Source organism: Bidens hawaiensis, unplaced genomic scaffold (genome assembly GCF_021521415.1).
Source record: "Bidens hawaiensis isolate Kalapana, Puna unplaced genomic scaffold, B.hawaiensis_p1.1 tig00041636_1, whole genome shotgun sequence".
NCBI classification, from domain to species: Eukaryota; Viridiplantae; Streptophyta; class Magnoliopsida; order Asterales; family Asteraceae; genus Bidens; species Bidens hawaiensis.
The window spans coordinates 63,017-86,555 of record NW_027497361.1 but is presented as its reverse complement, the minus strand read 5'-3'; the positions used below and the strand labels follow the sequence as shown (position 1 = coordinate 86,555).

Genomic DNA, 23,539 nt, shown 5'->3' with positions numbered 1-23,539 from the left:
AACGCGTTGTTAAATACCATTAACACATTATTATGAAACAACATATCAATCAAGTCAAAATATAATGTCAACAAAACAAACACAACTAAATCATCAAAAACAACATGGTATTCAATGGCAAGGAGTCCTCTTCGTCAAAGCTTATGGATGAAATCAAGGTCCTATTGTTCTTATGGATAAAAGATTGAGCGAAGCGTCATATGATAGATTTGGCATTATGCCACAAATTTGATATTATTCGTTATACGTAATAAAGCGTATTTTTATCTTGAGTTCTAGCCTTTTTGCTGGTTCCCTTTTTTTATTTACAAAATCTAACCCTTACCCGATAACAAAGATCTATCAGAAACAATAAATGCAAAATTTGAAAATAAACAAAAACAATCATATATCTATAAATATTGTAAATCAATTTAAATACACTCTTATCAAAGTTCTCTACTTCAACACCAATATATTTTGAAAAGGAGAAAACTCACTATAATATTATTATTATTATTATTATTACTATTATATGATACAAGATCCTAGTCCACAACAATAATAAAAAAATATAATAATCACATACTTTTGAAAAGTATGAAGAGCCGTGTTTTATATGATTTTCCCATTTTAAAAAACCACCAAAACCTATGAAAACTATTATTATTATATTATTTTTTCTAGTCCATATACTCACCATTCTATTCTATATATGCGCACAAAATAACAACAATAATAATAATAATTCAATCCCAGTCTTCAATCTTCAACGATCCTGTACCAAAGTCAATCGCAGTGATCGATCGAGCTTAATTAACATATACCTGATTGAAATTAAGCATAATTTTGATCTGGGTTTGTGATCTTTGTACTTGATTTCAATCAATTTTGAGTAAAGTTGAGTGCTTTTTGATCTGGGCTTTGATCTTGAGTCGAGATGGAACCAGTGGTGTTTGTTGGCTCAGAGATTCATGGGTTTAAGACTATGGAAGGTATTGTTTGACTTTTTTTGACTATTTGTTTGTTTATGTGTAGGTTTTGTGGTGTTGAAATTATTGTTGTTTTGACTGGAATTGAGGAATTAGGGAAAATTGTTTGATTTATTGTTATGTGTTTGGTGTTTTTAAGGAAGATGTAATTTGGTAATAAGTGGTGACAATTAGGGATATAAGTTTTTAAATGGAAATGTTTTTTGTATTTGAATATTTTTCATTTTTTTAAAATTATTTTATAGAATAAACTAGTTAAAATTCAAGTTAAAGAGGGAAAATGGCAAGTTTAATGAAATATTGGTAGTTGTCTAGATTGGCTCATTGTTAATATTTGTAGATGACAGACTTTCTTGATTAATAGTTTTGCCTATATAAAACAATGACTCGTTTTGACTTACGAGAGCTCGAGCTCGAGCTCGGCGCTCTTTTTCTAAAGCCTGAGTTTGGTTCGTGAGTCATTTTCTTAGGCTCGGCTTATTTATTATTTATTAATTACTTTATATGCATTTTAAGTATTTTTATATTTTGAGAAAAACTTTAAATGAGCTCGGCTCGAGCTCGTGTGTGGTACCTTAAATGAGCCAAAGCTCGGCTGTGCAGTGCGAAATTGATACACACAACATACAAATCCAAAAGAGTTAAAACTTAAAAATACACAAGGCTCAAGCTCGGATTCGTTAGCTAAACGAGCTTTATATGAGGCTCGGGCTCGATTAAGCTCAGCTTGTTTCGGGCTTTTTATTCTCGAGTAGCTTGCAAGCGGCTAGGCTCATTTGTATCCCTATTCAAAACAATGAAATGTTTAGTGGATGAGTTATGATTCACAAAGTCGCAATAGAAGTTCATGAACCATGACGACACACAGTTATAAGTGACTATCCTAAATGGTGCCCTGAAATGCAACATTTCTCTTTTTTTGCCTCTTAGTAATTGGTATTTGAAATTTGGAGCCCTAATTGTGATATGCAAGTTATTATATACATTTTTGTCTTATTAACAGATTTGGATATGCGTAACATGATGGAGGAAGCAAAAACAAGATGGCTGAGGCCAAATGAGATTCATGCGGTACTTTGTAACCACAAGCATTTCAGCATCAGTGTGAAGCCGGTTAATTTGCCACCCAGTAAGTTTAGAAAGTCTCATATCTAGTTTCATATTTACTATTACTATTTTTATCATATATTTTTTTTATTGTTGTTATCACAACTTTGTTTTGAGGTTACTCTTTTTTTTTTTTTTTACAATGTAGGTGGCACAATTGTTCTTTTCGACCGGAAGATGCTCAGAAACTTTCGGAAGGATGGTCACAACTGGAAAAAGAAAAAAGATGGGAAAACTGTAAAAGAAGCTCATGAACACTTAAAGGTAAGTTTTTTTACCAAGTGTTAACTTTTGATCCTTTTTTATATATTCTAACCATTTACTTTAATATTTTTTTTCTAATTGTTGTATAAATAGGCCATCTAACTTTATGAGCTCCAAATGTTGTTGATACAGGTTGGCAACAATGAAAGAATTCATGTATATTATGCACATGGTGAAGACAGGACAACCTTCGTTCGCAGATGTTACTGGCTTCTTGATAAGTATGTAACAACTGAAGATTTAATAAACGTCATCAAAGTGTTTCTTTTACTTATGAATACGATTCTAATCATTGTTTGATTTGATCATGCTACAGGAAACTGGAACATATTGTACTTGTTCATTATCGTGACACTCAAGAGGTTGGTATGGAGATTATATTTATTCTTGCGCAAATATAATATATGAATTTGTTGTTTTTTAATTCTATATGAACAAACATGTCAAGCAAATACAAGACTGTGAATACACACACACCGTATATGTTCATACGCATGTTATCTTACGGGTATGCTTAATATATCATGCAGTTACAAGGTTCTCCCAGGATGGTTGTCGATTCTCACTCGAGTTCAGACCCGCCTACATCATCTAATCTGTCTGAAGAAGTTGACGGGGTTGATCAGGTGTACTTTACTGGTGTGTATATTTATCGGGTTATATTAAGAAAGTTTATATATAAAACCACAAAAAAGTTAAGACTTAAGAGTCCAATGCTGAACATCAGTTTCTATGCATACTTTTTCCAGAATTTTATTCCCTCATTCCATAAAATTTGCATATATATATATATATATAGGGAAGGTTCTACGCAGAAGACGGTTTTTTGCAAGAACAAAATAAATCATTCATCTATTCAATTTACAAAATTTAAAATACAAGAAAATGGTTGAAACTCAATCTTTATTTCTCTCTTATTCTAAAAATATATATAAGCAGAATTCGTTAATCTTACACATAACCTACGCATGTGTAGGTAAATGTTTTATAATTAAAAATGTTAGTTTAATGGTTTTTTATGTACATAACATAGCCATTTGTATGCACGAAGTAAAAGTTTTTGGATATGAACCGTTGATAGAAAAAGTTAAAAACGATTTAGGTTTGTTCTTTTTGTTCTCACTATAATTTAGTCTTTTGTAATGAACCTCTCCCTATATATATGTATATATAGTCATCAAATGTGTAAATCCTTAATGATAGAGGCTAAGTGCTTTCTTTTTCTTTTTTATACTATTTTTGTGATCCAACAGAGTCCAATGCGACGGCAGTAAATCACGAGATGAAAATTCATGAAATCAATACACTTGATTGGGACGAGCTCGGGATTCCAAATGATTCCAACAAGTTGGTTATATCAGGTGGTAGTTTATTTTATTTTCAAATTTTCTTTTCGAAAGGTGATGATCATATTATTTACACGTAATATTCTACCCTATGCAGAAAACGTTGCACGTTTTGATCAACCTAACCAGTACGGGCAAAATGGATCAGTATATAGAGAAGTTAATTCCATTAACCACAACTTTGACCTACAAAAAATAGGGATTAATGATCCTCAAGTTGCAAGTGTCGGGCTTGGTGTTTTAGACACGATGCGAAAAGATGGATTGAGAGCTCAGGAAAGTTTTGGAAGATGGATGAATTACATTATAGCTGATTCTCCTGGATCAGTTGATGACCCGTTTTTGACTCCCGATCAGCTGTTTCTTGGTCAACCGTCACTCGGATCAGTCAATGGTGATATCTATGAATCCCAAATTTTCAACATAACTGCTGTCTCGCCTTCATGGGCTCTTTCAACTGAAGAAACAAAGGTACTACTTTTTTTTTCTTTTTTTATATATGTTTATCCTTTATAGATGGGCTAATTACATGAAAAAAGTAACCAGATTTGATCAAACTTCTATTCTTGATAACCAACTTTTATGGCTAGAAAAAACTGGAAGTTTTTAGTAAATTATGTTATATTCATATATTACCAATGTACTTTCATTTTTGGTCATTGTACTTTTTTCTTGTTACATCTGAGTCATTAAAAGATGCGTTTTTGTACCGTTTGGATCATCATGTGGGCTCTTTGTACCATTTGGCTCATTATGTGGAGTTGTAAAAGATTTTGTCACATTTTAGTAATCACTAAGACAGTGTGTAGTGGGCACCAATGGAGGGCGATAAGAGGGCGACATGGCGAGGAACACCGCCCCCCGGCGATAAGAGGGGCGACTGGGGGAGGGGGGCGTATATTTGTCGCCGGTGATGTGTTTGGAAATATTATTATTTTATTATTATGTGTCATATATATATATATATATATATATATATATATATATATATATATATATAGGCAAAGTATAGAATGAAAACCCACTTGAGTTGTGAAAACCCGCGAAAACCCTATGTAACATCGTTTTTTGTTTTTTTTTGTTACATGTAAAATATGTTGTAACATTTAATACATATCGAAACATTAAAAAAAATTGTTTTGCTATTTTTTAACATTTTTTTACTAATTTTTTATATGTTTTTAGGAGAGAGAAAAAAGTTATATTTATGTTAACATTTTTTATTAACTTTAATTGTGGACCACAAGATTTAATCTTTAATTAAAAACATGTGGTTGAGAATGAGTTTCTAGAGTTTTCACAACTCAAGTGGGTTTTTATTTTAACTTAACCCTATATATATATATATATGATGTGATAAGGCAATATTGGGCTACAACACAATTACACCCTTAAAACAAAAATTCCCCCTTTGCTGTCTAGGTGTCACATGTCACTTATCCCCCAATTTGTAGCCCCCACTACATATAGCCTAAGATACCCTATAATGATCCACACAGTACTAGAAACCATTTTTAACGACTCAAATGTACAAAAGAAAGTACAATGACTGTAACTAGACAGAACTGAAAGTACATGAGTATACTTTTTCAATTTATGCAAAAAAAAAAAAAATACACAAAATGATTTAAAGCAACCAACTCTCCAAATTTCTGATTTAAACTAAAGTTTTAAATCTTTGATGGTTTTTCTGGGGTGAAAAATGAGGGTTGCCTGAAATAGAAACTTGACAAAAGTTGGTTACTTTTTTTATACAAATTTTCTCTTTAAAGATTGTTTAATATTGACATAAATATTTTTTTGGCAGATCTTAGTGGTTGGTGTTTTCCATGAAAAATATATGAATCTAGCAAACTCAAACCTATTTTGTGTTTGTGGGGACGTTTGTGTGCCGGCAGAAGTTATCCAACCAGGCGTGTTTCAGTGTATAATTACTCCACAAAGCCCAGGAACCGTGAATCTTTTTCTCAGTCTTGATGGTCACAAACCCATCAGTCAACTCATGGCTTTTGACTTCCGGGCCCCACCTACAACTACTTCAATACCCGTGTTAGATGAAAAGCCCGACTGGCAAGAACTCCAAGTTAAAATGAGACTAGCTCATTTGCTTTTCTCTACTTCTAAAAGCCTGAACATTTTATCTAGCAAAATACCACCGAAAATTCAAAAGGAAGCGGTAATATTTGTGCAAAGAACACGCAATATTGTTAATAGTTGGGATTATTTGGTGAATTCAGTTAAAGAAAAAGGAATATCATTTCAACGAGCTAAAAATAGTTTGTTTGAGCTCACGTTGCAAAATAGGTTACTTGAATGGCTGTTGGAAAGAGTCTTGGAGGGTTGTAAATTAGTTGACCGTGATGATGAAGGTCAAGGTGTGATTCATTTATGTGCAATCTTGGACTATAATTGGGCTATCTGCCCGTATTCTTGGTCGGGCCTATCATTAGACTTTCGTGACAAATTTGGATGGACCGCTCTTCATTGGGCTGCACACTACGGGAGGTACTTTTCTTTAAGTAGAATAATATTAAAGTCATTTTTTGTTTTTGTTGGATTTAGGGTGGTGTTTGGATGTGCTTTTTGAGCCATACACCACTACATTTAGTGCATTTTGAGTTTTTGACTAGTTTACCCTTCATAATGGTGAAAGAAAGAGTTTAATTGGTGAAGGGTAAGATAGTAAAAAACATTAATATAATAGTGTTTGGCTAAAAGAGCTGGTTTACAAGTTAAACCTTAGTTGAAGCTTATTATGTGATGAATAATCAAAATAAGAGAATATACTATTTCAACTATATTAATAGTTATAAATTCTTTGTGAACAAACTTTTAGAATTCATCTGTAGGTATTGACAATAAGTGATTAAATTTCAAATAATCACTTTATTGAAATATTAAAAACTGATTATTCTATAATTCACATTTAAATGATCCTTTCGATTAATGTTATTGATATGCTCACTTTATTTGATGAGCAAATAAATTTTCTTCATTCAGGCAAAGGATGGTTGCATCTCTTCTATCGGCAGGGGCCAACCCGAATCTAGTAACCGACCCCACTTCAGAAAACCCGAGTGGATGCACCCCGGCTGACCTGGCATCCAAGAGTGGTTACGAGGGTTTGGCTGCTTATCTTGCTGAAAAGGCACTCGTGTGGCATTTTGAGGCCATGACTTTAGCTGGGAACGTTAGTGGCTCGTTGCAAAGTACAATCTCTACAAATGACGATTTTGCCCCCAAGCCCTCGGTGACTCAAGTTAGCGAGGAGGAACAGTGTTTGAAGGATACCCTGGCTGCTTATAGAACCGCTGCTGATGCTGCAGCCCGCATACAGGCTGCGTTCAGGGAACAGTCTTTTAAACTTAGGTCAAAAGAAATTGAATATTCTAATACTGAAGATGAAGCACGGTGTATTATAGCCGCTATGAAAATACAACATGCTTTTAGGAACCATGAAACGAGAAAACAAATGGCAGCTGCTGCACGTATACAATACAGGTTTCGTACTTGGAAAATAAGAAAAGATTTCTTGAATAAACGTCGTCACGCCATCAAAATTCAAGTAAGCTTTCTCTTCTTTTGACCTTTTTAAATCTCTTTGATAAACTTATTTGCATGTAAATATGTGTCTTTACCATCTTAAATGCGTTATGTGGATCATTTGGTAACATATTTTTGTATTCACTCGATGTAGGCGATTTTCCGAGGTCACCAAGTTAGAAGACATTACACAAAAATACTATGGTCTGTAGGTGTGGTTGAAAAGGCGATTCTTCGTTGGCGTTTAAAACGAAAAGGTTTCCGAGGTCTTCAAGTGGATAATAAAAATGATGAAAAAGAAGAAAAAGAAGATAATGGTGAAGAAGGGTTTTTTCACGCGAGCCGAAAACAAGCTGAAGAACGTGTGGAAAGATCCGTTATTCGTGTGCAAGCCATGTTTAGATCAAAACTGGCTCAAGAGGAGTATAGAAAAATGAAGCAAGAACACATGCAAGCATCGGTATGTATAATCTTTTCTTATTTATTATAAGCATTTAACGACGTTATTTATTTATTTATTTTTATAATTTATTGTTGCAGCTTGAGTATAACGAGAGCCTTAACCCTGCAACCGACATGGAAAAATAGAGTCCGTGGCTGTTTGACCGTGTGTTTGTATTTGGCTTTTCTTAGATTTTGTAAATGCAATATTATGAAGGTATGCGTCTATACTTTTATGAGTGTTTGTTTCGACTAAAATGGTAAGTATGAACTAATGAATAATTATCGATGGTAGCCTCCCTTTGGGTCAATCGTCCGTTTAGGGCTGGATTTGATGCAAATGAGGAGTTTGACTTCTAGAGCCATTTTACGATGGTTTTAATCGTTGGCACTATTATATAAAACCAATGGTTGTTTGGTTTGTTTTGTGTGGTTTCTTGTTTTAGAGTAGTTTATGTAACTGAATATTCGAAGATCCATCATTGAAGTATGGTTCTTGAGTGTATATTAGTAGTTGATTCGCGTGAGAGAGGGTTTGGAAATCCCATTGATTTTTAGTGATTTATGGATAGAGTGTTATCACCGATTTGGAAAGAAGTCGCATAAGCCAACAAATACAAACTAAGGAAGAGACACGACTTGTTGGGAGTGTCTGGTGTGGTGATATGATCATAAATATTATTTAAGTTTAATATATTTTATTAAGTTTATCTTTTATTTATTTAGTTTCCATATTATATTATAACTAGGTTTCCTTAGGTTTATCTTTTTCTATTTTTATGTCTTTGTTTTTCCTATAAATTGTAATCGTTTCAATAAGAAAAATAATCAGAAAATTGTCTCAAGTTTGGTTTCTTTTCTTTTCTCTTGTTCTTGGAGCCTAACCCACTTTACAGGTATGTCGGGAGATTAACCATCTCGAATCGGTCTCTATCAATTTGGTGCTTTCATTGAGAGACGATTGACCATCCTTTTCTCTTCTTCTCTTGTATTCTTGGAAGATTGACGGTTGTCTCGAATAAACCGTAACAATTGGTGCTCTCGTTGAGTTTTAGCCTAGATGGCTTTGGAAGAACTCTTGTGGGAGCATCCACAATTACCTCGTTTCACTGGATTCAATCCTGCCCTATGGATCTCTCAAGCTGAACGGTATTCTCTCTTTTACGCGATATATGGCGACGAGCGGTTTCCCTATGTCATTGAATCCTTTGATGATGAACCATTTTGGTGGGTCAATGGTTGGCTTCGGAGTTCAGACTTCCTCACCTGGGATGATTTCACTACAGCAATGCTTACTCAATTCCATGCTAGTTCTGTTAATGCAATTGTCAAGTTTGATCATGAAACCATTGTTAATGAGGGAGTTACTCAAGGATTGGGGGATGTGACCTTAAGTGGGTATGCAACTGGTAAGTATAAGCAACAAAACGGTAATTTAATGGTTAAAAAAGATGCCAATCAAATTTACACCGATACAATCAGCTCGTTGGCGCCGACACCGTTAAAAGGTGTAACAAGGCGACCCGTGTTGCGTCCCTTGTGGTGGTTCGTTGACATTGGCCCGAATAACACTGGAAGACTCAAATGGTGGCCACTATGGTGCTAACTTGAGACCGCCCCACTTGTCGTTGTACGACTCGAGTGGCGACCGCCATGGCAACAACATTCCGTCCTTGAGGACAAGGACGTTTTCAAGGGGTCGGGAATTGATACGATCCTACTACTATTATTATTATTATTTAAGTTTATCTTTTATTTAGTTTTCTTATTATAGTCAAATTATGTTTCTTTATTGTTTATTTTTTTTCTATTTTTATGTCTTTGTTTCCTATATATTGTAATCTCGTTTAAGAAAAAGAATAAGAAAGAATTATTATTTTGGGTCTCTTTTCTCTTCTTCTCTTGTGTTATTAGAAAATTGACGGTTGTCTCGAATAAACCGTAACAGAATCGATTCTTGGTGGGGTACCCCACATAATGTATTTCGTTCTGACTTCTGGTAGGGTATTGGGCCGAGCCCAAATCATATGGGCTATTACCTGTAACATCCAAATGGGGGCTTTTAAAGAGAGACAATAACCAATACCTTCATTCTGTGCTCCGTGAAAACCCTAATCTCTCTCTCTAGCTGCCGCAGCCAAACAGGTACCATTTGATAACTGTGTTAATAATATCTTCTGATCTGTAATTTATATAGTGCTAATCGATCGATCTGTAATTCGTGTGTTGAAAGCAGTGTGTGAGGTGAGATAGATGGCGAAGTCTAAGAATCACACGGCGCATAACCAGAGCTACAAGGCTCATCGCAACGGCATCAAGAAGCCGAGAAAGCACCGTCACACTTCCACCAAAGGCGTAAGCTCTTTTACTTGCCGTCATATTTTTATGTTAGGGTTTTGGTTTATGCTAATTGCTACTTGTTATTATCAGATTGAGTTTTGGTTAATTTGTTTACCTAATTAACCATCTCTATAGTTCTAATATGATGATTTTTAGGTGTAAATGAGCTGAGGTTTGTTTAAATATTATTAATTAATTTATATACGTTTTTATTATTGTTTTAAGTGTTTTGAGAAAAACTTTAATGATCTTAAGAGCATTCACATTCCATCCATCATTTTTTACTCTATAATTTAACTAAAATTTATAGTTTTCAAAATTTAATACTCATTTTTAAAAATCTTCCACAACCCATCCACCATTTTTATCTTTATCATACTTACAAACAATTATTTTATTATATTTCTCATTTATATACACTCACAATAATTTAAAGAATGGTGAATAGTAGCTTTTTATATATAAAAAGTTGGTGTAGCAACTTTTTATAATTTAAGGTTGGGGTAAACAAATAGTGGATGGGATGGAGTTAGTTTTTAGTAGATTGTTTTAAAATTTAAAAATGGGGGAGAAGATGATAGATGGGATGAGAATGCTCTAAGCTCCGCTTGAGCTTGTGTGAAACACCTTAAAAGCTTGGCTAGAGCTCGGGTGCGTAGTGTGAAGTTAAATACATAGAAATACGACAGAGTAAAAACTTAAAAAATAAGCTTGGCTGATTACGGTTGACAAGCCTAAAACTAAAACGATCTTTCTGTACAAATCTCAAGTGTGGGATTGATTACTAAATGAGCCTCATTTTGAGGCTCAAGCTTTGTTTTGAGCGTTTTATTGATTCGATCTCGAGTTGATCGCTGGCATCTCCTTTTTCAGCTTATTAGTCAGTTGCTCATTTTTTGATATACTTGCTATGATAAAGATTGACATCAATTAATCATTCTAAATTTTAATTTTTTGTTTTGGTAATTGATTATAAATTTGAAGATTGACGTCAATAATAGATATCCTGCTTCCAAATCTTAATTTTGCTTCAGTAATTGTTCATAAATTTGAGCATTTTTTTAAAATACTCGGTTGTTATTTATGGTGCTTTAGATTGTTTATCAAAACTAGGCTATCTGCTTCTTTGATCTGGTGTTTTTTTTAACTTAATCATTAGAAGTGAGCTTTACAAGTTTAGCAAGTTTGGTTTGTTTATTAAAGTTTTGTTTTGTTGCAGATGGACCCCAAGTTCTTGAGGAACCAGAGGTATGCAAGGAAGCACAACAAGCAGAGTGGTGATTCTGCTCAAGAAGAATAGATGTTTTAGTGTTGGGTTATGATGTTTCTGTTATGAGTAATGTGACTTTTGAATCTTGTTTTTGAATCTATGTTTGATGTCATGCTTATCATTTGTGTTTTACTAAGCTATCAATGATGACATTCCTTGAGATTACCGCTGCAATTATATTTGGTGTCGTATTGCTCCAGTTAGTGGGGAGCAATCAACTGATCAAGTATCCGTAATCAATGAAGGTTACATCTTATGTAATAGATTACAAGTTTGTTTGTTGTTAGATGTGTACAGACCTAATCTTTAAAGTTGTGGGTCATAAAGTTAAGTTCAAAAGAATGTAACGCTTTTGGCGTACCTTATAAAAACATACGAGATTATGTACATGTAGTCGTCTCAATCTTGCATACATAGTGATAAGAGACACACTGGCTTGAGTGGAAGTATCGGTGGTCTTTCTGAAAGTTCCACTTACGTCATAAAAATCAAGTCCTTAGAGTTTCTTGTGAGCGTACTAAATAATAAACATTAGCTGATACAAAGACTAATTATTAAAAAGGTATCAAAATCATTCGAGATGATGAGTCAAACATGTTTGAGAAAGATATGCTCAAAAGATGTTTATCACACCTTAAGCAAATCTTACTTGATAGAAGATATGTCAATAAATATGAGAGAAAATAAATTTTCTTTCTTTGTCTTAAAAAAAAAATAGGAGGAAGAAGATATGTCAAGTACATAACAAATGCCACATATCAATTTCATATTGGATGTGCATAGAATCTTAACAGATAGCGGTACCGTCTCAATCTCAGATCGGCCATGATGATGAACAGATCCCTTAAACAAAACTATGGCGATTTTCTTGAAAGTTTTCATGAATATAATAAAAACATATATATGATCTTCTTGTGAGCAACACAAATACTATTAGTTGATACGAGCACCAAATGTACAATTGGTATCAACATCGTTTAAGATGGTGGGTCAGACATTTCATAATGTAAATCTTAGCTCGATAGATTAGGTGCTAAGTACATAGTGTCTTACTTATCAAATCTATATCGGGTAGACGGATACTAATATAGGCTTTGTTGTCTCTTAAATGTAGGAATGTGAAAACACTCTAAAACAACTATTCACTTGGCATAACAAGAATAGAACAACAATATTTAAGTCAACAAGACATTGCAACTTTTAAGATTCTCAACTACAAACCGTCATAACTCAAACCCAAAGGTCACTTATACCCCGCCCCCCCCCCCCCCCCAAAAAAAATAAAAAAATATTTTACAAGTTCACATTAATAATATTATTATTATAACTATAATACGGTGTAGTGGTATGGAACTTGGGTTTCTCACTGAAGACCCAGGTTCGATCTCCACTAACAACACTTTGGGAGGGCATGAGTGGCTCAATGAAGGAATACCGAGATCTTTGTGATATCCGGTTCGATTTTGAGGGCGTCCGGGTTTTACCACCAGTTGGCCTTCGGGCGGGTGAGTTTTTTTTAGCAACAGGAAATAACTTAGAGGCGCTTAAGGACTCCGTATGGCTGGGTGGGGTCAGCCGATGGTTTTGCAATTGAATCGTCCCGTACAAAATACCTTGACAATTATCTATTTGTTGTTCGTCGTTATTGTTATTATTATTGTTGTTGCTGATGGTATGATTATTATTATTGTTGTTGCTGATGGTATGATTATTATTATTATTATTATTATTATTATTATTATTATTATTATCTACTGCTGCGCAAGGCGAGCGAGTTGAGCACGGAAACTTAGTTATTTCTCGTTCTCTAAACAACTAAATATAAAAGCATTCATTCAACAAGAGAGCAATAGATAGAGAAAACCAAAAGAGGGGTTTTCTGACGTCGTGGTGGTTCTAGGGTTTCACCGTAAACTCCATAATAATATTAATTTCATCAAATTCTTCTCAATTACTTCCACCTTCGTTGTTATTCTTCCTACTCACCTTCCTTAATTCGTATTAATTTCTCGATTCGAAGCAGAAAACCCTAGCGAACGGTGGAATTGAGCTGCGATGGGCGCGCCGGAGAAGCTGGCTACTTCAAACAACAATTCGATGCAGGTTCGTTAGCTTAATCTGATTTGGAGTTCTTTTACTTACTTATTCCTTGATGTTTATTGTTGAGGTGACTTGTAGAGATATGTGGTTGGATTGATGTGATTTGTGATGTTAATTTAGTTGTATAGACATGAAATTGGTGCTTAAGTTAGTATTTGCATTGTGTACTTCGTTAGTTACAGGTTCGTTAGGTTAGTTTGATTTGGAGCTAATATCATGTTGATATTTGATGTTGAGGTAAGTTGTTAGACTATGTTGTAGAGATATGAGGCTGAATTGAGGTGATTTGTGGTGTTTGTTTAGTTATATAGACATGGAATTGGTGCTTAAGTTAGTATTTGCATTGCATAGTTAGTTAGTTAGTTACAGGTTTGATTTGGAGTTAATTTCATTTTGTTATTTGGTGATATTTAATGTTTAGTGGTTTAAAGTATGTTGTAGAGATATGTAGAGGGAATTGAGGTAATTTCTTTTGTCAGTTTAGTTATCTAGACATGAAATAGTGCTTAAGTTAATGTCTGTGTTGTTTTCATTTGGAGTTAATTTCATGTAGTTATTTGTTGATTTTTAATGTTGAGTTAAGTGGTCAGTATATATTGTAGAGATATATGGTTAAATTGATGTGATTTGTGATGCTAATTTAGTTATTTTGACATAGAATTGGTGCTTAAGTTAGTGCCTGCATTGTTTTGGTTTGGAGTTAATTTCATGTCATTGTTTGTTGACTTCAATGTTGAGTTAAGTGGTTAGTGTCTATTGTAGAGACATGTGGTTGAATTGATATGAGTTGTGATGTTAATTTAGGTATCTAGACATGAAATTGGTGTTTAAGTTAGTATCTCCATTGGATAGTAGCTAAATTAGGTTGACTAGTATTTAGTTGCAGTTTCCATTGTAAGAATAAACGTTTAGGGCATTTATGAGCTCAATGACAGTCTGTATTTTTGAGATTTTTAAAAGTATTGTTTTTGGAGCATATTAGCAGTGTTTTGAAATTGCAAATTCATGTTGGTTGGGTTGGTTGCGTCTTATTGCTTTATTCACTAGAGTGTTGTTTGTATAATATTATATCGGTGAGGAGATCGGTTTGTTAGGTTACAGTGTGTTGATACTATTGGTTTGATTTGGAGTTAATCTCATGTCGTTTTTCTTTGATCTTTACGGACCATATCATTGTAGAGATATGTGGTTGATTTGTGAAATCGGTGTGTTAAGTTAATAACTTCATTGGAATGTAGATAGATTAAGATGCTAGCAAGACTAGTATTGTATAGTTACTGTTTATTTGTAGGATTTTATGGCAATTATCAGCTCAATGACAGTTTCGGTTTTCAAACAACAATTTGAAGCAGGTTTGTTATGTTAACTTTAACGTGATGACTTAATGCTATTGGTTTTATTTGGAGTTTATTTCATATTTAATGTAAGTTAAGCGTTATTGTATGTCATAGAGATATGTGGTTGAATTGATGTGATATATGTTGTCAATTTAGTTATCTAGACATAAAAGTGGTGCTTAAGTTAATATCCGCATTGTTTTGATATTGAGTTAATTTAATTTCATTATTTGTTGATATTTAATTTTAAGTGGTTAGAGTATATCATAGAGGCATGTGGTTGAATTGACGTGATTTGTGTTGTCAATTTAGTTATCTATACATGAAATTGGTGCTTAAGTTAATATCTGCATTGTTTTGATTTGGTGTTAATTTAATGTCATTATTTGTTTGTATTTAATGTTAAGTGGTTAGAGTATATTGTAGAGGTATGTGGTTGAGTTGATGTGGTTTGTGATGTTAGTTTAGTTATTTAGACATGAAATTGGTGCTTAAGTTGATTACTGATTAACTGCACTGGAAAGTAGCTAAATTAGGTTAACTATAGATGTTAGCAAGACTAGTATTGTAAACTTAGATGTTAGCAAGACTAGTATTGTAAGAATAAACTCTTAGGGCAGTTATGAGCTGAGCTCAATGACAGTCTTGGAATTTGAGATTATTAACCATTGTTTCTGGAGCATATTAGTGGTTTTTTGAAGTTACTAGTTCATGTTTGGTTGGGATGTTTGTGGCTTATTGCTTCATTCACAAGAGTATTGTCTATATGATATTGTAGTACTTGATCTGTTAGGTTCTTGTTTCATTAATGCGTTGATGCTATTGGTTTGATTTGGAGTTTTCATGTCATTATTTGTTCATCTCTAATGCTGAGTACCTGAGTTAACCGGCTTAACTCGTTAGCGTATAATATATAGAGACGTGGTTGAATTGATGTGATTTGTCATGTCAATTTAGCTATATAGACATGAAATTCGTTTTAAGTTATCTGCAGTGGAAAATAGCTAAACTAGGTTGACCATAGATGTTACCAAGACTAGCATTGTATAATTACTGCAGTGGAAAATAGCTTAATTCACATACTAGTCTATGTTTCGTTGGGATGTTTGTGACTTTTTGCTTAATAAACAAAACTGTTGTTTTCAATGACAGACTTGGTCTTTGAGATTTTGAAGTATTGTTTTTGGAGCACATTAGCAGTGTTTTTGAATTACTAGTCTATGTTTCATTGGGATGTTTGTGCCTTATTGCTTAATTCACATACTAGTCTATGTTTCGTTGGGATGTTTGTGCCTTTTTGCTTAATAAACAAAACTGTTGTTTATATAATAGTATAGTACTTGATTTGTTTCCCCTTTAAATTTAATAAACTAAAAACTTCAGTTTGATGATGGGAGGTATATCCATTTTTTAAAGTGTCTCTATAGATGGGGAAGAAAGTTCTACCTGAAGGTATTTTAAGAAAAAGTAATCATTGGACTGAATCGGATAGTATTTTAGGAAAAGATGGATGTTTTTTTTGCACTTTTGCTATTATTGCTGATTCTCTAGTTATTTTCCTGTTTTCTATGGATTAGTAGTATAAGATGTTATCCATATGCATTTCATACTGACTTTGAATATCATTGGATTAATAGTATAAGATGTTATCCATATGCATTTCATACTGACTTTGAATATCATAAATGATAGCGTGTCAAAGTATATCGACTAAATGATGATGGAAAATGGGATGATCAAGGGACTGGTCACGTCACCATTGACTATATGGAGGTCTGTTTATATACTTTTGTTTTCTCTTTTGTGAAAATAGATTTATTTTTGGGTCTATCTCTTAGTGGTTTGTTTTTTTATTTATACAACAGAGGTCTGAAGATTTGAGCTTGTTTGTCATTGATGAAGAAGACAATGAAACACTGCTTGTGCACCGTATTTGCTCAGATGATATATATCGGAAGCAAGAAGGCATCTTTCGATTTACTAAATGCTTTTTAGATCGTTTATTGTTTGTTACTTTTTTTTTATAAATAACTTGCTATTACGTTTCGTTTTCAGATACAATAATTTCATGGAGGGATTCTGAGTATTCAAGTGAACTAGCTCTTAGCTTTCAAGAGACTACAGGCTGTTCATATATATGGTACTCAATAAATAGATCTTTTGTGTATTTCTTTTTCCTTGTGAGTACCTTTCCCTATGTTTATTGCATTAATTGACATTTAATTTTGCACAGGGACAATATTTGCAATGTGCAGCGCAATCTGCATTTTAGTACCATTCGCAGTAAGTATTTATGATTTGTTTTTATGTATCGTTGATATTAACTTTCATGATGACATGCAAGTTGATTTATTTGTTTCTGTAGATGAGACATATAATGGGACTAACAATGAATTAAGGGAGCTACCTCCAGTAGAGCTATCAACACTTCCCAAAATACTTAAGGTTCAGAGTTAAATGCAAGTTTTTGTATATTTATTATCTAAATTTGGTTAGTGAAGTTGGTGTTGATTGATTTTTGTGTTGCAGGTTGTAGTCGACAGTAGTGTTACAGATCAGTTGTGTGTAACAGAGCTCATACTTCATGATGTATGTTATAAATTTCAATTCCAGTTAATAGTAATAGTTTTTTATTTGTTTGTTTTGTCAATTCTAATGCTTAAAAATTATGTGAACAGCATAGTTTCTTCCGAAAATTGATGGATTTGTTTAGAGTATGTGAAGATCTGGAAAACAAGGAAGGCCTTCACATGATATACAATATTGTTAAAGGAATCAGTTAATATACTATCATGTTGAAGAATTAATTTCACATTTTCTCTTCTAAAGTTAATGATTTAGTATTTTTTATTTTTTTTATTGCAGTTTTACTGAACAGTCCTCAGATCTTTGATAAAATCTTTGGCGATGAATTAATCATGGATGTTATTGGATGTCTTGAATGTAAGTTGAAATCTTATTTGTTTCTTTAAAATGCTGACTCATGAATCATGATCACTGCTTTTTGTTGGGCCTACAGATGACCTGGAAAAACCTCATGTCAATCATAGAAAGTTCCTCAAAGAACATGTTGTCTTCAAGGAGGTATCAACAACACGAACCTTTAAATTTAAATAATATTATCTTATCATTTTGTATTCAATTGTATAACTTCAGTGTTCACTCTTGCAGGCCATACCAATTAAAGATCCCCTAACTTTGTCTAAGATACACCAGACATACAGAATCGGTTATTTGAAGGTTAGAACCGTAATTTTTTCTTCCACAATTTTCATGGAATTCTCACTTATGTTATTTTTTAGGATGTTGTGTTGCCTAGGGTTTTGGATGAGGCTACAGCTGCAAGCCTCAATTCTTTAGTTCACTCTAATAATGGAATGGTGAGTATGCCATATCTGAATATATCTTATTATCTATTGCTAAAGGCTTGATTTTCTGTATATATTCAATTTAATGTTTTTGTCAGGTTGTCACTTTGTTGAGAGATGATAGCACATTTATTAAGGAGTTGTTTACCAGGTTAAAATCTCCTGACACGTCCCCCGATTCCAAGAAAAGTTTGGTAAAGTTTATGCTGCTTAATGCTTTTTATTATTCTTTAGATGCTAGTTCATTATGGACTACTCGCATGATTATTCTGATTTCAAGCCGCACTTATCAATTTATAATGTTAGATTTGGTAAAGGTATTCTAGTCAGATTCAGATAATCTGCTCATTTGAGTACCAAAATGTGATTATCATAGGGTAATTTTGTCTTCACAAAAATGTCGTTTTTGGTCATTTTATCTGTCTCTTAAATAAACAGATTTTTCCAAGCATTCAGTGCGCACATTCAAACACTTTTTCTTCAACCACTTTTATTACACCTGAATTTCTGATTCTTACAGAAATCGGTAACTTATTCGCTATGAAAACCCCTTCATACATAGATAAAACAAAGCATCTTAATAGCTCCAAAAACAAAGTATCTTAATAGCTCTAGAATTAGTACTCCAATAAACTAAATGAATGTGAGTCCCCTGGCAAAGAAACATGTTTTTTCAAGATCATAATGATTCTGTAATTAGGACACTAATAGGAATTAATGAATATGGCTTCACAGAAACAATTTAAAGTGCACTCTTATTAAAGGATCCGATATTTAATGCTAACAGAAGTTATGTATGCTTGTCAATGTGTAGGTATATTTCTTGCAAGAGTTTTGTATCCTAATTAAGAGCCTGCAAATGGTCCAACAACTCCGCTTATTTAGGTAAGCATCTTGGTTCCTGTTTTATATATAACGAATCACAATCGTCTGACAAGGGTTTGAGTTTTTGCATCCTTGATAGAGATCTAGTGAATGAAGACCTATATGGTGTCATTACCGGTATTTTGCAGAGTGATGATAAGAAGCTTGTTCTAATTGGGTAATCAATTTGTATAAAGCCACTTTGTTTAATGTTTTCTTTTATATTACTTTTAAGCGGCACACAGATTACATTAATACTTTGGTAGATAAATCTTATGGATGCAGGACAGACATCCTCATGTTTTCTGTGAACCAGGATCCGTCTTTGTTGCGTGCTTATGTTAGTCGGAAGGAAGGTGTTCCCTTACTCGGCCTTCTGGTATGTGAGACTAGGCCTGTAAATGAACCGAACAAAGATGAATAACACATGTTCATGTTTGTTTGTTTATAAGTCACCAAACAGTTCTGACAAATGGAGTTTTTTCTGTTTGTGTTCGTTAAGAAAAAGAACGTATTCGTCTTCGGTCGTTAACAATGTAAACGGACAGTTGACGAATATGAACGGATACAAACGAACGAACATAACTGAAGTACTGAACATAGATGCACGAACAAAAGATCAACCAACGATTAAATATACATGTGAACATCGGTTTATTGGGCCTTAAAAATTAATAAAACTAGACTGTATGGTAATTGTTGATATTTTAGTTTCCGAAAACTAGACTTGTTTGTACTAGACCCAAACTTTTTAATTAATATATTAATGAAGGAACGTAAACACACGAACATATTCGAACATTCAAAAACAAAAATGAATGAACGAGACATGCTTGTTTGTTATAACTAATTAAACAAAAAATGTTGTTTGTGTACGTTCATTTATTAAATAAACAAACATAAATGAACTTCCTGCTGAACGGTTCACTGAATGACATTGTGTATGGTATTTTTAAAGGTGTCAAAATGGGCTGGGATGTGTTGTTGACCTGAAACCCATTTTGTCTGCAATTTTTAGTTTCTTTTACAAATAGCTATCGATGACTAATTTTTAATCTATTTTCAAATAACAATCTTTTTTTCTTTTTAAAACAAGATGATTATGATGTTCATGCATTAAAAAATACATTTTGGGCAACTTTCAACCCAAATGACTGTTCTCCTTAGCTTTATTTATTTTTTTATTTTTGTAAATGGATGGAAATTCCCTGCTTTAGGTAATTTTATTGTTATTTATAAGATGACATGTGAAACGTTTTACAGGTGAAAGGGATGCTTACAGACTTTGGAAATGATATGCATTGTCAATTTCTTGAAATAATCAAAAGCCTTCTTGATTCTTTTTCTTCAGCAGGACAGGTGGCTGTTATTTTGTACTTAATTCTTTTTGCTTTTGAGTTAGTTCAACTCACATTTCACTTCAAATTTGTTGCAGAGAGATGCAATTGTTGAAATTTTCTACGAGAGGCACTTGGATCAATTAGTCAATGTTATAACATCTTCTTGCAAGAATATTAATGGAAATGAGGGGTTTCAAACGAGTGCAAAGCCTGAAATACTTTTGAACATATGTGATCTTTTATGCTTCTGCGTTCATCACCATCCTTATAGAATAAAGTACTCCAATAAATAACGAAATAATCATTTATATCACTATCATTTGGCATGTTAAATTAAATGCAAATATCTTGTTTGGCTTGCAGGTGCAATTTCTTGCTTAATGGTGTATTAGATAAAGTTCTATATCTGACTCGAAGAAAGGAAAAATATCTTGTAGTTGCAGCTGTTCGCTTTATCCGAACCCTAATCTCACATAATGTAAGTGCACATTCTTTGCGTTTGGAATTTAATCAAAGTTTATTCTCCATAGCTCATAACCAAATTATAATGTAAATTTTTTAATCATGTTTTACAGGATGAACATCTTGCGAGCTATATCGCTAAAAACAATGTATTAAAACCAATTATTGATACTTTTAGCAGTAATGGAAATCGCTATAATTTATTGAACTCTGCAGTCCTAGAGCTTTTTGAGCATATCCGTAAGGTATTTATTTCTTTTTGAATTTTAGTTTTTATGGCATGCGATTTGTGACACGATGAACATAATGCAGGAAAATTTGAAGATACTACTGAAGTATTTAGTGGAAACATTTTGGGATATGCTGGTCAAATTTGACAGTTTACCGTCCATTCAATCTCTCAAAGTTAGATATGATCAGACCCAAAAAGAAGAAGATTCTAGAAGACGTGTAGAAGAGCGTGCTTTGGAGAAGGAAGAGGAAGATTATTTCAACAAGGATAGGTAATTTGCTATTTTAACCAGTAGAGGTGACTAGGGGTGTAAACAAGCTGAACCGAGCTCGAGCCTCGTTTCAAGCTCTAATTTTATAATTCGAGCTCCGTTCGTGAGTAGATTTCAAGCTTGAGCTCAGCTTGTTTATTATTTGTTAATTAATTTATTCACTTTTTATAATTTTTAATGTATTCTATTAATATTTTTTATAACATAATATGGTATTTAGTTATTTGTATCATAATTTTACATATAATAGTAATTATTATATGAATGCATATTTAATATACTAAATAAAATTATATCTATAAGAGGCACATTTAGGCTCAAGAGCCAGCTCGAGCTCGATAACTGAAGCTTGGGTTTGGAGTCGCTTATTAACATGCTTGTTTTTAAGCTCAAACCCGAGCCCATTTAAGCTCGAACCCGAGCCCCTTTAAGCTCAGATCGGTTTGAGCTTTTCGCGAGCCTATATCAAGTAAATAACGAGTGGTTTGGATTGTTTACACCCTTGAGGCAACAAGTTCAATTCATTTTCTTTAAAGTGATTTGATTTGGTCCATCTTTTATGCTAAAGAATCTAACAGATAAATAAAAGTTTGCCGAAGGGTATTTTCTGTCATTTAAACCTCTCATATCACTTCATTCTGAAAGTTAGATTATTATTAAAATAGGATAACTTATAATCATATTTTGACACTAATCATTCAAAAGTAATAATGGTGGACAAAAGACTGTTTGGGCAACCTGGCTCTACCCGTTTTGATTTGTACAAAATTACCTATGTTGTCCCCCATTTATTTGATTGAATTTGGATATATGTTATTAGTGATGAAGAAGATTCCGTGTCTGCATCAACACCGCGTACCACACCGATACGCACTACACCTGGTGTATCAAGCGGGCCCGATGCCAGCTCACCATCATTAAGGTATTTAGTTGAATAATTAATATTCTTTAGTTTGACAACCTTAGTTTATCTTTTTTTTAATTATATTTCTATACTCTAGGGTTGGTGGTCTAGTTGATTATGAAGACGACGACGATGATGAAGACTACAAACCGCCTCCCAAAAAACAGTTAGAAAAACCTGAAGACGATGAAAAAAGTCTAGAATTTAGGTTAAAAAGAAAACTTTTGGCTGCAAAAGAAGATCCCAACTTAGTGAAGAAACATCGTTTAGTAGGGAAAAACCCTAAATCAAAAGAAAGTTTATTTGCTACATTATGCTCAACTTTAAGTCATGCAGCATTACCTTCTAAAAAACCAACTACCAGTACACACAATGTTGATGAAACGGGCCAGGGTCATGGAAAGAACGGGCCGGTTAGCCCATCTGAGAATAATAACCACCCGAGTAAAATTCCTGAAGAAAAAGGAGTTACGGGCATCTAGAAGCCAGTTTGATAGCCCGGCCCGCACTTGCAAGAAGTTAAATGGCAGCTTTTTTTAACGAAGAGGCGGAAAGATGAGACAATTTCTTCACAAGGTATCGGGTTGATTACGTATTCTTAAATGCTTTTGGCCCATTTGTACAAACCCTTTGTATAAGTTAAACTTAACTCACAAATTTTGCCTTGATTTTATGGACTCTGTTTAGTTATCTGAAGTGCTTTTGTGTTGGGTTTGTGTAAAAGGAAGAATGGTGGTTAAAAATGGTAGAATCCTCCCTTTAGGGAGAGTATATGCTGTACATTGATGTTCTAAAAGGAAACTGAGAGAATTCTACTTAGATATGATTTGATTATACAGACCGAAACACTTTCTATGTTCCTAAATTCTTGATGTTTATTCGGCATTTGTTGTATAAAATTGATGATAAATCTACCCTGTTGAAGTAATTTTGCTGCAAGCAAAAAACGATGTTAGTCTCGTCTATGAACTATTTGATTTTGTTCGTGGTTGGATCTAAGAGATGTCTTTATTCTGGATTTCTTATAGCCTATATTATCTGTTAGTAGATTGGTTGATGATGGAGTGATGCACAACTTAAATGTATGTGGAGGTAGCATAACTTGGTGGGTGTCAAGATTATTAGCAGAGTTGTATCGACTTCAGCCTGTTGGTTTACGCTAGTTGCATTAACTGCATGATGTTTGCATTAGAAGTACTCATGAATGAGAACTATAATTTTGCCAACTATCTTTTAGTTAATATATTTAGTTTCGTCATTGCTACGTAATGCGTTGTTGAAAGCATAAGAAATACAGTAAGTAATCGCGATACAATGTAGGAGAGATTTAGACTATCAAGCATTACATTACATTGTATAATCTTTCCATCATGAACTTA

The 23,539-nt window shown here is 33.5% G+C and overlaps 3 protein-coding genes across 3 annotated transcripts; all 3 read left to right on the top strand.

The window, feature by feature from the left end:
- The first annotated feature begins 731 nt into the window (after positions 1 to 731).
- LOC143593056 (calmodulin-binding transcription activator 5-like) lies at positions 732 to 8,044 on the top strand. The gene is made up of 12 exons (XM_077072801.1): positions 732 to 974; positions 1,975 to 2,100; positions 2,227 to 2,342; positions 2,475 to 2,563; positions 2,659 to 2,704; positions 2,873 to 2,981; positions 3,596 to 3,709; positions 3,786 to 4,159; positions 5,496 to 6,193; positions 6,689 to 7,253; positions 7,386 to 7,691; positions 7,772 to 8,044. Exons 1-12 carry the CDS (start codon positions 920 to 922, stop codon positions 7,817 to 7,819), a joined length of 2,646 nt encoding a protein of 881 aa, XP_076928916.1. The 5' UTR covers positions 732 to 919; the 3' UTR covers positions 7,820 to 8,044.
- Positions 8,045 to 9,767: 1,723 nt separating this feature from the next.
- LOC143593054 (large ribosomal subunit protein eL29z-like) lies at positions 9,768 to 11,440 on the top strand. The gene is made up of 3 exons (XM_077072799.1): positions 9,768 to 9,817; positions 9,922 to 10,027; positions 11,232 to 11,440. The coding sequence occupies exons 2-3, from the start codon at positions 9,926 to 9,928 to the stop codon at positions 11,310 to 11,312; spliced, it is 183 nt and encodes a 60-aa protein (XP_076928914.1). The 5' UTR covers positions 9,768 to 9,817; positions 9,922 to 9,925; the 3' UTR covers positions 11,313 to 11,440.
- Positions 11,441 to 13,265: 1,825 nt separating this feature from the next.
- On the top strand, positions 13,266 to 23,017 carry LOC143593055 (uncharacterized). Its single transcript, XM_077072800.1, has 23 exons — positions 13,266 to 13,385; positions 16,412 to 16,492; positions 16,585 to 16,684; positions 16,775 to 16,859; positions 16,953 to 17,002; positions 17,085 to 17,164; positions 17,249 to 17,308; positions 17,398 to 17,497; positions 17,585 to 17,662; positions 17,739 to 17,803; positions 17,891 to 17,959; positions 18,022 to 18,099; positions 18,186 to 18,281; positions 18,902 to 18,972; positions 19,052 to 19,129; positions 19,237 to 19,330; positions 20,215 to 20,310; positions 20,387 to 20,568; positions 20,655 to 20,769; positions 20,867 to 20,998; positions 21,066 to 21,256; positions 22,077 to 22,178; positions 22,258 to 23,017. The coding sequence occupies exons 1-23, from the start codon at positions 13,338 to 13,340 to the stop codon at positions 22,640 to 22,642; spliced, it is 2,436 nt and encodes an 811-aa protein (XP_076928915.1). The 5' UTR covers positions 13,266 to 13,337; the 3' UTR covers positions 22,643 to 23,017.
- Positions 23,018 to 23,539: the final 522 nt, after the last annotated feature.